Consider the following 16,046-nt stretch of genomic DNA (forward strand, 5'->3'; position numbering starts at 1 on the left):
ACAGAAATAATAATAATAATGTAGGTGGGATGGAGAAAATTAAGTGTAGGGGAATACAGAATACAAGAACCATACTTTTTTTCGCATGCTGTCCTGTCGACAGGCTGACGTAATCAGACAGGCAGACTAGTGTAATGGAGAGAGCTCAGCAGTTTGATTACGGAACTGCTTCCAAACCTGGCAGAGCAATTTGTGTTCCCTTGCTATAATCACAGAAGCAAGTAGAAACGTGTTCTCCCTGAACATTGTACCAATGGTGCCTTAAAACAAAGACGCTAACTCAGACATGCCATTCTCACAGAGGATCATGACGATATGCAGTCACAGATGCTGCAAGCAAATGAACAGCTTTACTACCCTAATCGTAAGGGCGGCCAGCACCCCACAAATGTTTGTCATTACTTTCCTGGTGGTCCATGTTTTCAGCCAGGATTTGCTAAGACTCAAGGCCCATGTTTTGGCCTGAGATGAGAGAAGGCACGACTGCGTATGTGCCGTTATCCGGCAAGTACAGCTGAGTCAACAGGAATCGTTTGGTCTTACGGTGACTACTGTTGTGACTCACCATTAACTATGCAAGGGACGTGTGTCTGCATTATACTGTAGGTACATACCGCCATTACTGAATGAAAATGTAGCAGCACAGATTTACATGATCTCTCATAATGGAGTGGTGAAACAGCTGAACAGTCTCCAGATATGCCTAGATCTTCCATAATTAACTTGATCAAGAACATACTGCAACCTCTTTGGATGAAGTTTCAAGAGAGCCTATTTGGTATAATGCAATATGACTTAGTCAATAATGCCACACACACGCGTCACATTATCTCCTAACTGTCTGTATCTTTACAGCCCTATAGCCTTGTGCTTCTACTATTTTAACGAGTTTAATATTTTCATTATGAGCACAGATGGTTTGATTTTTGCATTATAATCATTATTTTCCAAGAGAAGTAAAGGCGGCTCATGTGTTACATTAATAACAGCTGGTGCTCAGCCAAGGACATTGTTGACACACACTGCTCTCTAGATTTGATATTTTTAATGTTAAAATGCCATTAATGGCTGTATATGTGACCCCAAACCAGTATTGAAATGCACACCTCATCCAATGTGATCCAGAACACAGGTTCCCCACAGGGAGGTGTACAGAGCCGGATGCTTTTTACTCTTCTCACCCATGACCCATCAAATACCCATGTAAAATCTGCTGATCATACAAAGCTAGTCAGACTGATCTCAGATGATGAGGCAGCCTGCAAGAAGGAGGTTGCACACCTGGCTGAGGGGCACAGTGAAAAGAAACTGGTCCTAAACATCAACAAATTATCAACAAATAAAAAAGGTCGTCTCCCCCTCCACATTCATGATGACAAAGTGGAATGTGTGAAGAGTGTTAAGTTCCTAAGAATCTACATAGCAAAGGATCTGACATGGTTAACACCACTCACTTGGTGGGAAAAGCCCAACAACGGCTGTTACTGCGTTCCATTTCAACTGAACTGCTCCCTGAAGCTGGAATTCTAACGTGGAAAGTTGAAGGAACCTCTGCAACCCTGACCTCAGAATTCAAGATGGCTGTGCCCTTCATCAAAAAAATACGCAAAGCTATTATATTCTGTTTATTAGCAATAATGTCTTACTTGGGTTTCATTGAGCTGGTCATACACCCAGTACTGCCCAACCACTATCTGTGGCCATGTTGTGGTGTTTGTATGTGCAAAACACCGTGTAATGTGTTGCTATCAACTGATAACAATAACAATAACAATAGCTAACAATGAGCCTGGCTAGAACTGGGGTCTGCTTCAGAAACCAGTATTTCTTGCTTAGCTGGATAACGTGTCAGATTTAAGGTAGTCTGATGTAAGTGAACGAAGAAAAAAGCCATTTATACTGGAGTACCTTAAATCTGACAGGTCCAGCTCAGCAAGAAATCTTGCTTTTGGGAACAGATCCATTGTATTCCTAAGTGGCTTTCTTGTACTGGAAGATGGTTAACTTGGGTGTGATGTCATTCCCAGTTCCAAATTCCGACCTGCGAGGTAAATAGATGTAACATATATTTTCTCAGGAAACTGAGAGAGGCCCATATACCTCATCAACTTCTGATCAACTTCTATTGCAGCACCATTGAAGGTATCCTGTCCTGCGGCTTGACAGTGTGGTATGCTAGCAGCCCAGCTGTAGAGTATAAGGACTTGCATCATGTGATGAAGGCCGCCCATTGAATTATCGGGGCTGACTTCCCAAACCTGGACACTGTTTATGCTAGGCGAATGAAGGAGAGAACCATCAACTTCATCAGAGACGTGACTCACCGAGGTCATCATCTGTTTGACCCGCTGCCGTCCAGAAAGCAGTTCAGGGCACTCAGATCCAGGCTGAGAAATGGATTCTCCAGATTTGTGCCTTTCACCACCCCTTCCAAACCAAAAACCCTTCTGGCCTCTCAAGTAGTGTTACACGCATAGTTGGACCCTCCTAGAACTGTCATTTACCAAACCTGCAGGCACTCAATACACACACACTGCTGTTGTAGATTTGTATTTAATTTTTAATTGCTTTCCTTCTGTATAAGGCCACTTTGTACATAATATAGCAACTGACACAAGCGCTGCTCTCCATTGTCTGCGCTTTATTTGGATTTTCCTGTTTTATTGTGTATTAAACTAGTGATTTTCTATTTTCCATTTGTACTGTCATTGTGCTGCACAAGAAGAGGTGTCAAAACAATTTCATTGTGCTAAAGCATAATGTTAACAAAAGCACTCTTATTGTGAAATGAATGGAGCACACATTTTCAGGAGTGCAATAATAATTGAGCTGAGTATCACGTTGTAAAATTACTTGAGTAAATACATTTCCACAGAACAAATTCTTGCTTTTGCCCCCTAACCTAAGTGTTTATCTGCTTAGTTGCTTTGGTCTGAAGAGGTGTACTCTGGGTGTCCCAACTGTCTGAGCATGATAACAGTCAGGATGGTCATTCTGGTAAATCCTCCCTGGACTATGTACTAACAAGTTCTGAATATGTGAAGTGTTATAGCGGTTATTTTGTAAGTCTGATTCAGCTCTGTTGTATGAAATTATTGGAAAAATCCTAATGAGTGAGTTTGTGACGGACGCTACTTTTTATGGACCTACAAAGTGCATGTTCATGTTCAGGACATCACTGCTACAGATAAATCTTCAAAAAATGGAGGCTTCCCTGACGCAGAAACAACATTAATTTTATTGACCAGCAGGTGACAGACATGAGCCACAATACAAAATTGTAACGCTGTAAAAGAATTGGATCTTCTTTTCGTATTTTCATCTTGTGGCACAACATCTTCAACTCCTTTTAAAATAATTTTCCTGTTTATTTTGTGGGAAGCCACAAGCTAGGGCACAACCCATAACAGGTTTGAATATATCTAAATATTGTGAATAATAATGAAATCGATCATTTTTACTGTTTTTATAATTATTGTTTGGTTAATGCAGACATGTGACTGCTAGTTGGATAGGGTGGGAGTTTCTTGTTGTACCATGTGAGGCTGGGGGAGGGTGTGAATTATCTCGGAGTAGGGACAGGGCCTGTCGCCCTCATGCTATCAGTTACAACTGATTACGATGTAAAGCAGACTTTTATTATTGTGAGGAAGAGGCAGAGAAGGACTGGCTTGCGTATTTTCCTGGTCTTTGTGTTTGAGCCATAATAGCTGCCCTTGGTGTTTGCTGTTATTTATTGAATTCGTATTTTTGTAGCACGATAGGGGGCCCAAGGGAAACGGGATTTCAATGCACTGTGCAGTGGCGTTGAAAGGAAATTGGTGGGGACTGAATTCGCCATGGTGGCAGCGGGGGCGGGGGGTGGGGGTGCAGTATGTATTTTGTGATATTGCAATGGGCCAATGGGCACACATGCAATAGTCATATCGCGAATGGATGCGATGTAAGAAAGATTATAAAATAATTTTAGAATAATAAAGATTTTATCATTTTAAATAAGACTAATACCGTTTTGAGTAGTTTCACAAAAAAAATATATAAAAGATAACTAATCCATGAGATGAAATGCCTGATACAGAAGTACAGTCTTTGTCAAGTCGGTCTATATGTTTCAGTCCTGCACAGCGAATTGGCCTCAGTAATGTGCATATTCGTATTAAAACATAAGGAACTCGCTGTTATTTGTGTACTTACTTATTTTTTGGGAAGAGAGTGGGGGGGGGGGGGGTCTGCCAATATTTTGGGGGATATTCCCCCTATATCCGATGCCCCTGGCACTGCGTGCTTGCACATGAATGTGTCGATAATTAAGAACTCTTGAGTCTTCTACCATTATCATTTCATTTAACCTTCATTTAGTCAGGCAACACGTTAAGAACGTTATTCATAAGCCTGGCAAGAGCCACAGAACACATGTAGGGGAAGGAAAAGGAATCACAAGAGTGCTGATAGAATCCTGGTTCTGTCACATCAATCTATCTCTGCTTCCACATCTTGAGAGCCCACCACTGTCTGAAGTCTTTGTCATTCATAATTCGTTCCAATGGGGGTTATTCATTTCAGAATATAATTATCAGTTATCATTACACCATTATTAGCACATTTATTTTGCATAATATCTACTTCATTTATTATGTACCCTTCACTGCAGCAGAGTGCTGTTCCTTTTATTTATTAGGACTGTACTGAACATAGCTGGATTTGAAACTAAGCTTGTATCAGGGAGCCATTACACATACATGACAGAACCATAATTAATTGCACTCTGTCTATATGAAGCTTCATATTCTATTAAATTATGTCTCCAGCCCAGCTTGGAATAGAGGCAGAACACTACTGGGTGGCAGAAATGATGTTCCTGTTGACAAATATAGAAAGTAATTTAATCTCGTGGTGACAGCTAAGCGATCATGTTCCTGGCATATTGATAGTTGGTAAACATTAGTGATACGAGATCCTTAACTGCCCTGTCCTTCCCATTAACAGCACATAGATTTCTCAGCTACAAACTATAATTTAACAGCAATTTCACAGATCTGCCCAGAAAACACTAATTATAATCACATCATAGATGTACCACGGTGTCCAAAGGCCACCGAAACAAAAGCTTTCCTACCCAAATTAAACAGCGTTTATTCCATTACTATTGTTATGCCCCCCCCCCCCCCCACCCCACTTACAGTTTTGGGAGGGAGTGACATTTCTTACTACAATGTAGGGAGAAAAAAATAAATTAAACTCAGTTTAGGGCTGGGATCTCTTTTTAAATTTTCAGTTTTATTATTTGTCTTTAAGACTTTATAAGCAGCCAGGATTTAATACATTTTCTGATCAAGGTAAAAGTTTTGCGTTATTTTTCAGCTAAAAGGAGGCTATCAGTGGCATTCAGAAGCATTGCAATTTTAATCATAACCAAAGACCAGCTATTCTTTGGTACTGAGATGGAATATAAGCATTTTACTGTCTCAGTGACAAACATGGATTGTAATTTATTTAGCAATTTATTAGTATATCACAGGCCATTTTTGGAAGAACTGCATTAGAATCTTAATCTTAGTGTAACTGCAGTATTGTATAAACCCGTTGAGCAGTGGAAAAAACAACTGTATCAAAATGTCTTGTCTTGGTTTAACCAGAAGGAGGGGGCCTTAAGTGAGTAAGTTTTGAATAAAAATCCATTGATTTTGGGGGTGGGAGGGAGCCTATGTCAAACACTGACTTAGCAGTACTTCTAAGTAAACCCATTTATGTTATTCACACATCTACCATAGTGGTTATCCAGTTAAAGGTAGCACCCTATCCCGGGGGGGGGAGGGGTGTCAGTCCATCGCAGGACCGGACACACTCTCACTCACACAATGGACAAATCAGAGACACCACTTTGCATTACAGCTTGCGAAGAAACCTGCAGCGAACACAGGGAGACCATGCACCCCATGCAACGGGATGTGGGAGACTGCGGCCGCTCACCTCCCCGGTTCAGGGTGCAAATCCTGACCCCGCACCATGTGAGCGGAGTTTGCAGGGGGTCCCCATCATATGCAGGAATCCTCCGACAGACCAAAGAGGCGAATCCCTGACTTGCTAATGTGCGTGAGTGAACGTGCGCTGCAAAATCTATGCTGGCTGAAAATGGATCCTTGATGTTATTTTTAAAGTGCTTCGGCTGAAATTAAGGCTAAGCAACATTAATGTATAGGAGGAGGATTGGATACTGTATATAATAGGAGAAAAGAAAAATTTCATTACACACCCCCTCCAATTTTTGCACGAAAACAAAGGAAAACACATTACACATTATTAAACTTATTTATTATTCCTATATGTTGTTCAATATAAAAATATTGCCTTAGCGTTTACAATGCTAAAATCCATAGCCGATGTGTCAGGGACACCCTTGGGTGTTTTGCCCCCCCAGGAGCAGCAGTAAATAAATGTTGTAATTTGATTTGTATTAAAAACATTACAGTAGCACAGGGCATCTGGCTGCTAACTAGATACCTCATATCAGTTTTACAAGAAAAATATTTTAAAAATATTCAATTGTGTAATCTCAAAGAATGCAACAGAGCTATATCTTTAGATTTTTTTTTCACCCCCTCTTTTGCACCCCCTGATGAAATAGTGCCCTAGGCGATCGCCTATGTCACCTATAAGCCCCTGGCTAGAATGTGGATGTATTCTTTAGCATGGCATCATAAGCCTGTCAAGCTGTATTTCAGCAGTTATTCCCAAGGCTCCTCTGTACGACCAAATTCATACACCTAGGTTTTCACAGATAGACAGTCAGGGACAATGAAGTTAAACAGAGATCAATAAAGTTAATCTTAAAAAAGACAGTTTAATTAAAAAATGTTCACCTTACAGTATTCTACCTGCCTCCTGTATCCAGAGCTGAATTGCTGCATTACATTCTGGGGCAGTCGGGGACTGTTTTCCATGCAGCACTGTATACCTTGGTTATTAGTGGTAGTTGAATGATTAATTGAGAAGATACAGTTGAGTAACTCTTGAAAATGTGGTATGAAACCATTTCTATCAACCTGTGACTGTGCAGATATAAGGAAAAGGTCCAGTTTCTGTTTCTGAACCATGACCCGACCCTTGACCACTGCTTGTAGCTATTAACATTTACATGGAAAACAGATAACATGTGATTATAAGCATGATTAATTAAAACTACTGCTAATTACTACTAAATCACTCGCTAGATTTACTACTAAAGTTTCTGCTAAATTAGCTGCCTGTTATTGGTTTTCAAGATAATAACGACCAAATACAGATAATAAAATAGAGAAAAGCTGCTTGCTGACACTGGTGCAGTGTACGACTGGTGCTGTGGCAAGGCTGCAGGGATGACGGGGGACGCTTCTGCGTGCACTTCAGCCGCTGCCTACGATACTTCCACAGGTCTGTCATTAAGAGGCACGTCTAAATCTTTTTTAACCTTTGACGCACCATTGCCTCTACAATAAAAGATTATAGAAAAGCACATCATACATTTTATCATTTTAAGCTTTCCAAAAATGAAATAAGTATATATATATATATAAAGCTGCAGTTTCCAGTATGCAGTACATGCAGTATGTGTATAAAATAACTATTTATACGTATATATAAGGATTGAATAATAATAATAAATTGCACATTTCTCTGAACTTTGCACAATCTTCTGTACTTACTTCTTCTTTTTCACAGAAACTACAACCACTATGATAATGATTATTGCTCCCAGAACACCCAGCAAGATTCCAATAATTAACCCTGAAAGGAGACAACTGTTATTTAGCAGTCAAACTTTATAAGATGAATTACACGTTAACTGGATTCAGAACATTCAATGTATCTATATTAGGCATAAGAACATGTCTGCTTACCAACTGGTGTGTCACTCTCATCATCCTCAGGCTTGAGATTGTCAGAACTGGACAAATCTACATATAACAAAAAGGGTACAAGTCTCCAGTCAAAACATGCAGCCTTGTATTAATATAATATAAAAAGATTTTTACAGTTGGTACAGTATATATGATGTATATAATACATACAGTATCATATATGAATAGTCAATGTGTCCCTTTTTCACTTTTTCTGTGTATTTGCACATGTCAATTGGACTAATATAGCATATATTAAGGATGTTGGCTAATATGTTGCTCAGATATCTGCCTTCAGCTTTATGTATTTATCCATGTCACTGTCACTTTAAGGCAACTCACCATGAACCCCAGCACAGGTATTCTCGCAGATTGTTGAATTAATGAATCGATTCCCATTGCCTCCACAGCCAGTATAATAGAAGTTCTTGCATTTCCCAATGATGGGATCATAATACCATAGTAAGTAATGACTAAAGCACTCTCCAACACTCTTTGGGAAGCGGCAGACTTTAGTTTCTGAATAGACCAAACATAGAAAGATGCATTAAAAATACATCCAAAATGGTATATTACATAGGTATTATGATGAATATATCATACGACAGAACAGTATGTAACCTATATTGTGTGGTGTATAACAGAGCCGGGATGATGTATAATGCAGCTGTACGACTATGTATACCGAAACAGAATTGACCTATAACCCAGCTGTGTGATTGTGTGTATCGAAGAAGAATTGACCTATAAAACATCTGTGTGATTGTGTATACCAAAACATAACTGACATATAACCCAGCAGTGTGACTGTAGTATACCAAAACAGAATTTACCTATAACCCAGCTGTGTGATTGTGTGTATCGAAATAGAATTAACCTATAACCTACCTAGCTGTGTTATTCTGTGTACCAAAACAAAACCAAGCTATAACCCAGCTGTGTGACTGTGTGTACCGAAAGAGAACTGACCTATTACTTAATTGTGCAATCGCTTATACTGAATTGGTTTGTCATTACAGTATGTACAGTATACCGAAGGAGGAATGATCTATAAACTAGACTTTCTGGTGTATAACAACTGGAATGGAGTGGACTTAGTGCATAGCATGAATATATCACATATTTTAATAAAGTTTTCATGGACAAGGCCCTATGAATACCTGATTTTTGAGACTTGCATTAAAACCATGCACTCTGGTTATGACACTTCTACCGTTTTATCCTGAAGAGGCACATCTAGCTCATTTCTATCGTTTGACTCACTTTGTATATATATATAATATCCACTCTTCCCAGCAAAAGAACAGCAAGACTTTCTACAGCTCCATGCCTCCCACAGTCTGCCAAGATCCACCGTGTCCCTCAGCCTAATGTTTCTTGTCGAATATATATTTTTGCTCATTTGGACATAATGATATCAAGCTATGCAATCAGTTCTTCTTGATGTTAAAAATACTTTATTGTTTATTAGTTTAATTGACATTAATTACAGACCAAAGCCCATGTAACGATTTTTTATCAGAAAATTCGGTAACAGTCTCCCTGTTGTTCAAATTCTTCTATGCTACTTCAGAGATTTGAGCTTCTGGGTTCCAGGATATTATCAGCACTTTGTTCTCATCTCACACTTTATGGAAGAAACACTCAGTCTGTGGCTGTGGTTCCTACACCACCAGGGGGTGAGTTCACTGCTTCAGCTACTGCTCCCTTAAACAGATTAACGCTAAAGAATCCCATAGAATAGCCAGAACTTTCGTGGTCGGTGACTCATGAGCTAAATAAAAACCGCTGGGGATGGGATACTCTCAGTTTCAGACTCTGTAATCTCCACAGGGAACAAAGTGAAGCTCAGTCACTGCTGCTAATGCCACACACCGATAAAATACAGTAGCCAGATAAGCTCACAATGCTAACATCGCTAGCGGGTTTCCTCTTCCGCTTTTACCAAATCGGTTTGATCTGCTCACTCATTTAGAAGAATTTCCGCGTGACCCGGTTACTTTATCAGACGGACAAACGGTGCATGTATATGGGGAACGTCCTCGTGGCATTTCACCAAGAAATAGATGGAACAGTAGCTACCGTGGAACTGGGCAAAGCAGGCACTGCCGTTCCGCTGAGAATGATGAGGCATCGGGCACTTTAATCGTGGGGGACCACGCTGTTAGTAATGTGGATTAGAAAGCTAGTCTGACACGTTCCATAAATAATGCAACAGCGCTGAACATTACAAAGGAGATTCCAAAGATTGTAACAGATATCCTACGCGTGTTATTGTACATGTTGGCTTGACTGATGCCCGCCAAGGGGAATCTAAGCTTGCGAAAGGGGACTTCACCAAACTTTTTAGCACACTTAGTCAGTTAAAAAGTCAATCATTCATTAGCAGTCCATTACTAGCGTGAGGAAGCAATATGTTCTCCCACCTCCTCAGCTAAAAAACACCTGGCACTATAAAGTGTGCAAACTGAAGTGGTTACATTTTATAGACAATTTTAACTATCAACTAAACAGAACTGCAGTGAAAACTTGACAGATTTTTTTTTCACTATACTTGACTCTTCTGCCCCAAGGAACAAACACGAACCGATACCCGACACCTGGCCACACGTCGATCTGTAAACGATCATCAGGACACCTTTCAGCGACATTTGGAACTCTCAGACACAGCATGGTGCAAGGGACATGAGGAAGTCTTCTGTGAGTTTTTCTCTGCTGATAAAAGCGAAGAACTGCCGTCGATTCAAGCTCAAAGTGTCTCTTCACAGCCAAAACAACCAAAACACAAGGATGTGTTTCAGGGAGAGCACCACGATAGCTGTGATGATGTCATCCAGACAAAGCACACTGACTCTTCCTTGTCAGGTTCTACTCTTTCTCTCACCTATATGTCACATGGACATTCCCAAGGATTTGGCATCTGCACGTACAAGGTTGTCCCTCTGGACAGTCATATCTGGAGAAAATGACCCGTCCCTCTCCTCCTCTATCAAGGACTCCTCGTTCTCAAGTACAAAGGCAAAAATATATTATTACATCATCTATCTTCTCTCCAACTCCAGACTGCTGATATCCTCAGGGTCCCGTGCTCTGTTAATGCTACAGGGTGGCACCCTGCTCATCATCTATTCCAGTTTTGGTTGATAATAGCAGAAAACGAGTTCATCCTAATAAGATAAATTGGTTGAACTTGATACATGTTCCACAACAACCTGTTCAAACTGTTACTCTACAAGATAAGTGCTTCAAAATACCCCTTTTTAAATGTTAGACCTCTTATAATGAAATCTTTTTAATCAATGATCTTATCACAGCTTATCACCTAGATTTAGATTTAGGATGCTCACTAAAACCAAGAAAAGAGAACATATTACTCCTGTACTAAAAACAATACACTGGATTCCAGTTAGTTACAGGATTCATTTTAAAATATTGCTTCTTGTATCTTGTTTTTAAGTGCTTAAATGGCTTAGGCCCAAAATGTATAGCAGACATGTTGGTAGAATATAGACGCTGTAGATGTCTTACATCATTAGGAATTGGTCAGCTGATACTGCCAATAGTTAAAAGCAAACAGGGTGTGCTATGCATGGATGGAACAATATTCCAGAAAAAGTTAGACATGCCCCATCTGTAGAGACAATTATATCCGTTGACACATTGAAATTTCTACTTGCTGATGACTTTAGTTAGTACTACACTAAGTAATATTTGAGTTAACTTTTGTCTTTTACATTTTGTTTTTATTTGTATTTTATCATATTATATTTTTAAAAATAAAATGTCAAGCCCTTTGTTATATTTTAATTATTAGTTATATTTATTTATATATATATATTTTTTTAATGTAAAGCACTTTGGGTAGCCTCTGGTAGGAAAGGTTCTATACAAATAAACTTGCCTTGCCTATTACTTAAGTATTAATTAACCACAAACTAAGTCTTAGTTACATACTTACCTCATGTTAATTCATCATTAATGAATTGTGACACCTTTTATTTGAAGTGGTTACTATGTTTGTTAGTATATCTGTTAATTCTGTAAACCTTTTGAACTAATGAAGGAACAAGTCATGAATAACGTGAGATTAATCTCATGTTTGTTCATCATTAATAAATCATGATGCATCTTTTATCTCAAGTAGCAAGTATATTTGTTCATGAAGAGTTACTACTATGTATTTGTGCCCTGGCAAGAAAAGTGCCTGATGTTTTTCAGCCAAAGAGCATTTATCCTGGGACACTGGCTCACCTTAAACTTTATTTCAGTCAGTCCTTGACACAGGTGAAAGTTCCTAGCTTACTATACGGCACACAACAGATAACATTACACTTCTCTGTTTCTCATAGACTCCCACACTCAACAAGACGAGATCAATTTAACGGTTGTGTACAATCATTTGTAGTCTTGGTAACAGCTCCGGTAAAGATTTTATCTAGCCGTGGCTGTGATAACTTAGTGAGTCTTAGACTGCCGCAAAATATAGCTGCTTAGAAGGAAAGAAAATGCCTGACAAGTCAGCAAAAATATATCCATCCCACACTGTGTAATTTAAACAGCAGACCTGTACAACCCAACCACAACAAGCTTTGCACATAATCACCATAGACATGACACTGAGCTCTATCCCGTGAAGCTATGGCTAGCTAGCTGGGGAAAATGACCGACACAGTAATGTGCAAAAAGCCCATGTAAACAACGCCTTGGGAACAAAAATTTCACAAAGCTAAACTAGGGAATTAGCCTCAGAGAGCTGGGAGGGTGTCTAGTTGTCTAGTGTTGAACATGTTTATACAATGAGATCAGCAATCTGGTGTTCTAGAGTTGGAATGAAGGAGCCCAGCACTTCCTCACCATTTTTGGGGTAGATTTCTTCTGCCTTCACAGAACAGTTTCTCATGCACATCTTGTCAGTGATGAATCGGTTTCCATTGCCTCCTTGCCCCTTAAACGCGAAGGGAACGCACTGGTCCTTTGTCTTGTCAAAATAAAGACGGATTAAGTAGTCTGCTCCATGCCCTTCATCCACTGGCAAATCACACACATCTGCAACAGGAAAGAGGGAGAAGTAAGTGGTGGCGCATCTTCTCTGTTTATATAATTAACCGAAAAGGAAAATAAGACTGATGGCGACATTTGCTTCTTAACATATATATTTTAGACCCCATCCCCTACCGGATGGCAGCAGCATTAATTGATAGTGCCGGTTCTGTGTGCACAAAACACAAACCTTTTAAGTGAACCTAAGACAGACACACTTCAGAAATGACAAGGCAAAATTCAGCCTTTCGTTATAGAATTCAGCTTTTATAAAATCCTGCTTACTCTATTAGTTGATAGATTTATAATAAAGGATTACTTATAGATGTAGCTATGAAGAAGTTCATAATTTCCATCCAGTGTACAATAACAACACAACTAGACTTCAGTGCATGATTTTGCAATGGGAAGGCATCACGGATGCGTAACTTGCTGTGACTTATTTGCACACTCTAAGCCCAACCCTGTTTTTATGACAGCAGCACAAACATGTCATTTATCATCAGGAAAAACTCTGCTCTAAATGTACACCATAATTTGCACTTATTAATCTGTTGACCCGAATAAATAATACTGTTGTTCTGTCATATCTTTCTGTGGATTACATGTTACACAGGCTGCTTAAAATGTTTCGAAAATATTATTGTTATGCTCTGGTCATGCGAAATGGAAGTAGGTGTCATCATCATCAATTAAAATTAAAAATAAAAACATGTCCATGAGAACACCATTCATATCCCTGTATAAACATTAATCATGTCATTGTGATTAGATGTTATGGCCATATTCAGACAGACACTTAACAGAAGTACAAGTGGGCAACCCTAGTCAACTAGTTCCATGTCCATCTTTGGTAAACAGCAACGATTTGAAATAGATTGTTTTTCATCATCAGGTGTAATGCTTCTCTTATACAACTACAGCATGTAGCAGACTGGCAGCAGACAAAATAATTTTAAGTTTACTAGTGGTGAGTTGTATTGAATGATTGAATTATATGTGTAATGTGTATTTTAAGTATAACTTATAGCCCATCTACTTTCAAACGAGGACCATGACTGTAAGTGTCATATCAGCCTGTTTCTGGAGGCAAACATTACTAGAATGTCCTTTTGTTTGAGTCCGTTTGTTATCATTGACTGATGTCCTATTGCTGATTGATGCAGACAACGATAAAACCAGCCAGAAAAGAAGAAAGAACTGTTGCTTTCTTCTCAGACACATCAAACCCTCAAGCTCTCATCCTGTGTTCTATAAACACTTATTACTGCATCAGGCACAGAATAAATAGGGGTTCTGATACAGACTTGTAGGAATAACAGGAGCCCAGGTAAATGTGGTTGTGGAGGCATCCAGTCAGTAAGTCACTACAAGCAGGCAAGTCTTATGCTGTTTTAGATTATGGATCCGTCCATACAAAAGGCCCTTTTTAATTATCAGTCACCCAAACTAGGATTTTTTAAACTATTTTGAGACAAAAACGCAAAAACAAACAAAAAAAAAAACTAATATAAACATATAAATTTATAAAGAAATTGTAGATTATAATTTACATTAAAATATGTGCACATTAAAACATCTTTCATTTTTGATTTGATTTATTTTTCATTTTTCCCTTATTTTGCTGCCCATTTTAATAATTAAATATATCCACCTTGCCAGTTATCTGTAAAAGAGGGTGACACACTGTTCCCTATTTGTTAAACCTTAAGCAACCGACACGATTATTTGCTATCTTCATGAAATTACTTTATGGTTATTTCACACACCTATTACGTTTGTGAAACTGTTGGGTTGGGGAAGAAGACTGACAGTTCATCCTTTTTTTCTGATTGGATATTTTAGCCTCATCTAGGTTTCCAATGAAAACACAAGCTCTCTATTGGCCTGAGCTGAATCCTTTTCCCCGCCCCTTCCGTATCTCAGCCAATGGAGTCAGACAGCTTATTTACATCCTCATATTCAGTGATGTACAATTCCCCTGCTTATCTTTACAGGTGAGGGCTGAGGAGAAGCTTTCGTGTACTTTGCCCCTGGTGTCATTATGGCCCTTTGCAAATGCCCCAGCCCTCTCCGGTGCCCCTCAATGTGCCCATTGTTTGAGTCGTCATTCTCCTTTCTACCCCAAATGCAAATGAGGACTGTGTCAGCCAGGAATAAAACCCATGAGTGATGCATCAGGGCGTGACTGTGGCGGTGGGATCGTGGGCAGGAAAGTGAAGCTGTTACTATACCTTGCCACACCAAACAATAAAGTGCTTTCTCTGGTGCCTCTGCATGTGTACAACTTTCTCTCAAACTCCAGAAAACCTCCACATACAGCCTTGGGTAAACAAGCCTAAACTCAAAGTGGAAACATAACCACAGACCCTCCATTGCTCCATTGCCGGAAGTGCCATAATGACTAACTTGTGAAGCATTTGTTTCATAACTATTTTAAATAAATTTTTGTACCGCACTACAGACTTGTGTAATATATCAATTAGCCAATTACCGCCCAGTCTGTGGATGTATGTAACTGTGCTGGGCTGTTCTTCAGTGTCTACCAGCTTCAGCTCCTGTGATTAACGTTAGCTTTCATTTACTAGAACGGAGCATGATTGGTTTCATGAAATGTCCCCACAAGTGTTTTAAAAGGTAATATTCACTAAACTATTTGCAGTTGTAAGTAACACAGTAAAATTTGACACGGTAAATATTTAAATGCTAAATTGCTAATATGCTACAACTGCTTACTTTTCACATAAAGGTGTATTATGTAAGAACACCATTAAAATTAAGGCAAAATAGTAGTAACTACTTCAAATCAGACAATCTGCTGAGGTGTCTCAGTCAGAAAAGAACAATACAGAACACAATTTCACTGCCAGATTAGTGACTGCATGGAATTGTAAGCACATGATTAAGAGAAAACACAACTCACTTGACAGTTGAGCCAGGACAGTGTGGAAAAGGGTAAAAAGAGCGACAAAGGCAACCAGCCGATTCATGATGCGTCTTTCACGGACAGCTTCCTGCAAATGCTAGATTGTAAACTGTGAAAAGGTTGGACGTCTATTCTGTTTAACCTTTGTACTTCACCTATACACTGATAAGAGCAGTCATCTTAGGGTGAGTACTTCTACTTTT

General features: G+C 39.2%; 1 protein-coding gene across 1 annotated transcript; it reads right to left on the reverse strand.

The window, feature by feature from the left end:
* Positions 1–6,821: 6,821 nt before the first annotated feature.
* LOC111843536 (thrombin inhibitor hemalin) lies at positions 6,822–15,952 on the reverse strand. The gene is made up of 6 exons (XM_023811195.2): positions 15,841–15,952; positions 12,732–12,923; positions 8,220–8,396; positions 7,878–7,934; positions 7,683–7,764; positions 6,822–7,466 (listed from the first exon to the last, which is right to left on the reverse strand). Exons 1-6 carry the CDS (start codon positions 15,905–15,907, stop codon positions 7,394–7,396), a joined length of 648 nt encoding a protein of 215 aa, XP_023666963.1. The 5' UTR covers positions 15,908–15,952; the 3' UTR covers positions 6,822–7,393.
* Between the last annotated feature and the right edge of the window lie 94 nt (positions 15,953–16,046).

This window comes from Paramormyrops kingsleyae, chromosome 13 (assembly GCF_048594095.1).
Source record: "Paramormyrops kingsleyae isolate MSU_618 chromosome 13, PKINGS_0.4, whole genome shotgun sequence".
NCBI classification, from domain to species: Eukaryota; Metazoa; Chordata; class Actinopteri; order Osteoglossiformes; family Mormyridae; genus Paramormyrops; species Paramormyrops kingsleyae.

Excerpts from the sequence above, each read along its gene's own strand:
- LOC111843536 (XM_023811195.2), bottom strand. The coding sequence starts at position 15,907 with ATGAATCGGCTGGTTGCCTTTGTCGCTCTTTTTACCCTTTTCCACACT. Across the intron at positions 8,397-12,731 it reads AGAAATCTACCCCAAAAATG|AAACTAAAGTCTGCCGCTTC; the intron begins GTGAGGAAGTGC and ends TGGTCTATTCAG. Across the intron at positions 7,467-7,682 it reads GTTTCTGTGAAAAAGAAGAA|AGGCAATGGTGCGTCAAAGG; the intron begins GTAAGTACAGAA and ends CTTTTATTGTAG.